The following is a 7,500-nucleotide window of genomic DNA, read 5'->3' as shown; positions in this document are numbered from 1 at the left end:
GACGCCCTCACCGCTTATGATGCAGCATATATAAACTTAGTTGTGAAAGTACATTGTACACATTGGAGGCAGTGCAGTAGGCCTAAGCGTCGCTGGGCCCCACCAGTCAATTCTAAGCAGCACACAGATATGCCAGTCATCTCTGAGCTCAGGGTCCTTGACATGAACCAAAAGGCATGTTTACTAAATCAACTGTCCGCAAGAGAGCATTAAAAGTTTCCTTGACCTGTGCATTTCTTGAGTTATTTCTGTTTCTATAGGCCAGATGCCTCAAGACCTTGCAAGAACGCAAAGGACACGTCTCTCTTAGATCGCCATTCAACATTTCCTATGTATTTGTTTATTTGTTCTGGTCACCACTGCATGACTGAGTCACCATGGCGGCCAGATGGGAAGCCATGTGCTTTCTTCCCTACGCTGTTCCTATGGCAACACATGTGGTAAACACATTGAGAGTAAATAGAATGGAGGCCAAAATTCTATTTCATTGTTGAAGCCAAGTTGGAGCCAAGGTTGGACCCAAAAAGACCAAAAAATGGCCAAATCCCATTCATTCCTATGAGAGACATAAAACCCTGTATCTGCCTTAAATGCCACTCCAGGGGGATCATTTTTCGCTCAACTAGTAGGTCCCCTTGCTCTCCAACTTACCAGGGTGGTGATTTTTTGTGGTGATGTTTTATTTTAGAGAGATATTAAAAGTTAAATTGACCAATGAGCATCAGAACATGGTTTGATTGACCGTTAGAAGTCTTGTTGTTGTCCAATCAGCACCTGCGTTTGGCGTTGCTAAGGTGGAATGTAAGTTGGAATGTTCCCAAATCTGGCTTCAAAGCGTTGAATGGCAAATAGCGTTGATTTGGCGTCCATTCTATTTACTGTCAATGGGTAAACACTAGAGAGAGGATGGAACATATTTATAGAAGGGTGGTTTTAGTGGTCCCACAGGGATAGCAGCCAGGGAATGTCTCTACGCCTCCCGGAACAGTTGAGCTGTCGAGTCGTATCCCCTCCAAACAGCACCACAGGCATGATTCAAGTATTAACACATTTGAAGTCACAGTTGACTCCCTGTTCAAGCCACATGGATTCCATACAGAGTTTTAATTGCCATATTTAAAATAGTTTTATTTTTCTAAAGTGATTAGGTTTTTTTTCATATCCACACTGGTCTTTTTGAAAACACAGTGGTGCGTTAACACTTACAGTAAAGGAAAACAATTTATAGAAAGGGATGCCAGGAAATGACTGGAAGTGGACTCCCCATATAGCTCTCCCCCTCCTCCCGCCTCCAGCTATTTTAAATATGACTGGACAGTAGAGGGCGACGCTGTTTATATGGGGGTGGCATACGAATGGTTAACATGATCTGACGCCCCCCAGCATCACACGCGCAGTCACAATACCCGCCCTGCGAACTCCTCCTATCCTATCTGATTTAACCGGGGCGCAAAGACGCGCGTAAAAGTTGTGCCGCTGCACTTACCTGCGCAACACATTCTGCTGTACAAGTGGGGTCCGACCTCCCCGCACGTCATCTCGTGGATGTAATTCCCGCGTCCATAAATTATGTTAATATCAAAGGCGCCATAGCAGTTCGCGGCAGCGGCGCTGGTCAGACCGCTTGAGCCAGCCATCTTTCAGTCCAAGAGCGAATAGAAATCCGGGGATCTTGTCTGACTCTGACGGCTTTCTCCGAGGAGAAGAGACGGCACTTTCACAACTCGCACAGCGAGCAGAGTGCAGAGCACGTTCTTTTGTTTTGAGTCAGTGAGTGAGAGTGGAGAGACCGGGGGAAGAGCGGAGGAGCGGGGTCGTCTCGAATTGCAAGGGATGAAATCCTCATTTCATTCTAGCCCAGCCCATTTTTTGATTTGCGTAAATGTTGTAGTTAGTAGCCTACACGAGTTTCTTCTTCTTCCTCACTATTCCCTCCTGAAGACAACATAGACCCGCATGCCTGCTGTTCCTTCCTTCACACCATTTGAAATGTGAAACGAAAAGGGACATCCCCGATAGGCTGAAGGGCTAGTCAGGATTCATCCGGGCGGGCGGTGTTTGGGCTTTACTTTTCTGCATGTAGCCGAGCGAGTACAACTTTCCAGACGTTGCGTAATGCGTCCTGGGATAGTGTCAAAAGACGCACGAGATCAAACCAGCTAGGCTACAGGTGAAAGTGCGTCGGTATGCCAATACACAACGCCTATTTTTAGCCTATCAACGACATTTCGAGCCTGCCACTGTTTACTTTGACATGTTTACTTTGTCTTCGACATTTCTGTTGCTTTCTCTCTCCTTTTACGTCATTATATGTGGAAATATATATTTACATTAGAAAGGTAAAAATGTCCCGAGGCATGGGTACACATTTACAACATGGTAAAACAGTCACAGTAAAACCCTTTAGGGCCATTGTGGTCTAACCAGAAAGTGAGAGTGAGACAGCTGTGACTGGTTGTTAAGTGACGGTGACAACTGTAAGTAAGGGGCGAGACACAAGCCTATACTGTGTTCAAGACAGTTGGAACAGTTGCGCAGTAAGTTATTAGGTGGATGTGCGTTTTAAGAAGGTAGGCTACTTTGAGTTTAACGCACTACCACACAGTAGACTAGCCTATTTATTGCAGACACTCTGCTATCCACACAAAATGAGTTTTCAAGACATAAACCACCTCATTCTGACAATAAAACGTTTTCACTTTTTCAAGTTTTTTCCCCCACAGGTGTGCCATTTGAAAATATAACCACACTGGTTTTACTATGTAGACACCAACTTGTTCGATCTTGTGGACTTGTGTGTAAAAAGAATACTCCGGGTGATATTCCTAATCCTCACCAAACAAAGCAAATGTGCTCATTATGAAGGATAACACACAAAATTAAGTGAATGAGTATAGACTTTTGAGGAACTATAAACAAAAAAGCCATAAACACGTCAAAATGAACATTTCACTGTAAAAAAGTAAACAAAGGAGGCTTTATTTACTGTAGGCTACATCTCACGACAAGGGCTAGTTTGCATTGGTGAGTCACCGTCCCATATGAAAGTAATAGGCTGCTCAGCTCCTTGCAGTGCGGTGTGTGGTGTGGTTCGGCGTGGCCACATGGCTTCTGCCAGTGTGGTGGGGGTTGTGACTCAGAATTTCTGCGAGTATTCACTGGGCAGGGGCCCACTTGGACCACAGGCTTGCATTAGCCTTGTGGTTCAGAGAGGCTCAGAGAGAGAGAGAGAGAGAGAGAGAGAGAGAGAGAGAGAGAGAGAGGCTCAGAGAGAGAGAAAGCCTGTGGAAAATTAAACAACCTCACAATCACCAAATCCAAATACAGTGAGTGCGCTTTTAGCCAATTCTAGAACTTTGCAGAAAGATCTATTCCATTCCAAACCAGTCTTTAGGGCTAATTCTAGAAGTCTGGAGTAGAAGTCGGACTAGAAGTCGTCAATGTGCTGTGCTTCAGACACTACAAACTGGTAATAACCCCTTAATGCATACCATACCTCCTGTGGCACGCTGTAATAGACGTTAAAAGTTAACTACTATAGTGCGGTGCTACACTACTATGACAGTGCACGGGGCCTTTAGTATTACATTATGACTTTGTCATTGCCATTCTGGTAACAGCTCATTTATAATGCTGTGTCTTAAGGGGCTAGCACAACTATTGTGGATTGTTGTACAACAGCTTAATTTGTGTCCTTGTCCATCTGATGTGCATTAACCAAAAATGTGCAGTAGCCATATAGGTAGGCATCTTTTGGGGTCTGTACTTTGTATACACGTATGTGCTATTCTTTACTACAGTCCTCACAACATGCTAAGGGCATGTTTATCGCAGACCACAGCTGAGACTCATTCTACAGTAGAAGTTTCCCGCTGTTTGTTTTATGGTCCCTGCAGAATCCAAAACCACAGCCAAGATTGTGGTGTTTTTTTCCAGTCTATATGTGTTGCTGTATTACGGCCTCATAATACACACCTTGCCAGTGAAACTTGTGAAAAGCGAAGCTGACAGGGGTGGACAAAGGCGTCAATTGTCCCGGGCCCAGGGAGAGATGGGGGTCAGAATTCTTTCTTCAATATATTGAATGTATTGAGTGGGGGGTCTTTTCTGATGGCTTTGTCCCGTGCCCAGCCGAAGCTGTCAGCGGCCCTGCGTATCACTATTGGTTGAAAAAAACAAAACGTAACTACTATAGTAGTACTACAGTGCTATGACTTGATACAGTGTTTTTTAGAGATAGATTGCAACTTGGTCATTGCCATTCTGATAACGACAAACTTATAACAGGGGTCATGTCGTCAAGAGACACCACTAGCTGATAGCTGGCCCCATATGATTCAGTTACACTATCTGCAATCTTGCAATTCCATTGCCAAACTCTGTGAATCAAGTCAAGTCAAGTCAGATTTTATTGTCACTTTCTTCATATGCACAAGTCATAAGGAAAATGAAATTACGCTTCTCTCTCTATACCATGCCAGGGCATAGACATACACAGGACTGACATTTTTACTAACTGACAAAGTGCAAGATAGGACAGGTAACAGTGATGGACTGGTAACAATAAATGATTAATAATACATACAATGAACATTTAACAGACAAAGGTATGATAATGACTGAAAGAACATTAGACAAGAAAAACTCAATCATTCAACACTCAAGGGGACGTGTAAAAATGATTTCCAAAAAGGGTTTGGTGACGTTTTAACGCATTAACCCATTTAAGCCCAAGACCTTTTTGGGAAAAGGTGCCCTCTGCCTATTAAAGCCTAAATATCTCAGCCTCTAAAGCACATAAAAACATGAAGAAAGTTGTCTTTAAAAGCTAGGACCTTCATTTTGCATTAGAATATGTTCATTCAGCTCTGACATATCCACATTTTTAATCAAAACAGCTCAAATCTCAAGAACTTGAATGCAGCATATATGTCGCTCCAGGACAAAATGGGTTAAAAGCCAAGGAAACCGCAGACCGGCTACAGCAGTGGAACATGGTACCTATTGGCCGCCATTTGTACAGTACAGTTGGCAGTCTATTGTGACGTGGGCGGCTCCCTGTACCTACCCTGTCTGATATGCAGCATGCAAATGTTTACTTGGCTAACAAAGCCTGCGTGACACATGCAAATACTGACGCCAACTACACCTGCTGCTCTGCCCAACGCCAGCACGACGCCAATGAAGCCTTTCTGGTTTGGGCTCTAGAGTTGATGGGGCAAAACCCAATGGCAGTTTTGTACTAGTGATGTCATTATTATTAAAAATTTCATTCTTAGACAGTGAGTGTAATAGGCATGTCAACTGTCTACTTACACAATATGTCTGGCAAATTTTCAAATTTCATTTTTCTCAGTAGACTAAATACTGTATTGTTGCTTTGTTGTGGCATTTACTGTACAACATTTACAATTGTAAGTCATATACAGTAGTTAAAGTAAAAGTAATGTAATTGTACATCAATTAATTAATTAACAGTTTTGAAACCATAATTTAGTTTGATATAGTGTTGAGGTGCATTTGGTTTAAACACTGCGCTTACCACTTTCTCACTGTAACTATTCAGTCGCTTTTTTCAGTGTTAAGAAACTGCTTCCTTCGTCAACTGTGTGTGTATACGTCAGGTGTCGGCCTCATAAAAACAGTAAGCTGCAAGAAACGCCCCTGGTCCTATATAACCCAGATCAGCAGGCTTGGAAACTACGAAACAAATCCTGTACTGAGCATTTCACAGCAACCTATTTATTTATTATTCATTACTTATTTTCCAATGATTCGGTGTTCATCAAATAAGTGTAATAGAAATAAATACATTGCTATTAATTGTCAGTGTATGTACGCATGTAAGTACATGATTTCTACATTTTCCTGATCAGTGAACTACACACCAGCCAGGTTGAGGTGCACAACACCTTGTACAGACAGCAGATTTAAAGCCTAACAATGTGTATATTATTCTACCAATAGTTGTTGGTAAAACACTTGGACAGTGGGATCAACACTATGTGTGTTAAATTCAGCTCTGAAAGTGTTATGTACATGGCCTAGTGGTTAGAGAGTTGGTCTTTCAATCTAGGGGTTGTAGGTTCGAATCCCCCCTGACCTCTCCCTACATCTCCATGGCTGAAGTGCCTTTGAATAAATGAAAGCGTCAGCTAAGTGCAATGTAATGCAATGTAATGTAATGTATGGCTAAGGTGACCAAACAAATTGCCTGCCCATATGGCCACAGATAGCATCTACAAACGTATGTTTTAATTTTTTTCCAACTTCATTGCGGGCCAAATGTTTGCCAAGCCTGGGCCGGATCTGGCCCACGGGTTACCATTTAGAAACCACTGCTGTAGACTGTGTGGTAGTGTGACACACGTGTGGGATTTTCATTACCCAACCCCAGCGGTGGTGTACCTGATATGTCAAAGTAACCAAACCACACGTAGTCTTGATATCAATCTATTGTGTTGTGACTGACTAACACAGGTATGTGGCAGCCGTGTTGACACCCAAGCCAGTGGTGGCAGCAGCACTCTACCCTGATATGTGAAACCACACCACCTTCCCAGGATGCCTGAGGTAACTGTTCAGGTATGAGAGAGCCTGCCTGGCATCACAACCACAAGCCACAGCAACCTCTTGAAGATACTGTAGGCCAATGATTCTCAAACTTTTTCAGACCAAGGACCACTTTGGCCCCCAAAAATGTTCAGGGACCACGTGTCAACACTGTGAATTTTGATGCAGATCATTTACTTTTTATTCACTTTCACAAGCTTGTCTTATTGTGGTGACTTCAGACATGTTAGGATTTGTAATAATGTTACAAATTTAGCCTTCTGCTAGCTTGTCTTGGAAAAGTAGAAATCTTCTTGCGGGCCACCTGAGCTCTGTCGCGGACCACCAGTGGTCCTCGGACCACACTTTGAGAATCACTGCTGTAGGCCTTACAACCAAGGCCTTAAAACAGGGCAGCTAACAACAACAAAGTCACATGAAAGCCCCACCCAGTACATACCCCAGAGCTCTAAATTAACTATTTTCCATCAGCAGCCAAATGGCTAGTGTTTCATTTCACTAGCCAATCATGCACCCACTAATGGGTCAGCATGGCTAGCTGGTTTTCTTTTCTACCAGCAAACTTAATTTTCACAAGCATTTGGCCGTTTGGCAGGTGATAATTTAGAGCCCTAGATACAATGTGATGGGGGGGACGCGATTCTAGGCCCCCTCTCTCCTTGGGGCCCCAGGACAACTCTCCCCTTTGTCCACCCCCCTGGCGGCTTCCCTGCTCATCATATCACTGTAGTGGGCATACAAGGGACCTGTTGAAGCATGTCAGGATGGGTACCTGTAATGTTGATGTGGATTACCTGCCTGGGCATCTGCTGTCACTTCAAATGACAGGTGCACGGTGTGTGTGTGTGTGTGTGTGTGTGTGTGTGTGTGTGTGTGTGTGTGTGTGTGTGTGTGTGTGTGTGTGTGTGTGTGTGTGTGTGTGTGTGT

At 43.6% G+C, this 7,500-nt stretch overlaps 1 protein-coding gene across 7 annotated transcripts in view; it reads right to left on the bottom strand.

The window, feature by feature from the left end:
• Positions 1-7,500, bottom strand: part of pleca (plectin a) — a 264,642-nt gene that overhangs the window by 93,766 nt on the left and 163,376 nt on the right. The window contains exon 1 of one of the 7 annotated variants that reach the window (XM_063185991.1): positions 1,487-3,212. The exons of the other annotated variants lie outside the window; for them this stretch is intronic. Coding sequence (XP_063042061.1) covers positions 1,487-1,637 — 151 coding nt within the window. The 5' untranslated portion in view covers positions 1,638-3,212. Of the gene's footprint in view, positions 1-1,486; positions 3,213-7,500 lie in introns of those variants that run through there. 7 annotated transcript variants of the gene reach the window in all.

This window comes from Engraulis encrasicolus, chromosome 20, assembly GCF_034702125.1.
Source record: "Engraulis encrasicolus isolate BLACKSEA-1 chromosome 20, IST_EnEncr_1.0, whole genome shotgun sequence".
Taxonomy (NCBI): Eukaryota; Metazoa; Chordata; class Actinopteri; order Clupeiformes; family Engraulidae; genus Engraulis; species Engraulis encrasicolus.
Note: the sequence above shows the minus strand (reverse complement) of the source record. Positions and strands in the feature narration are given on the sequence as shown.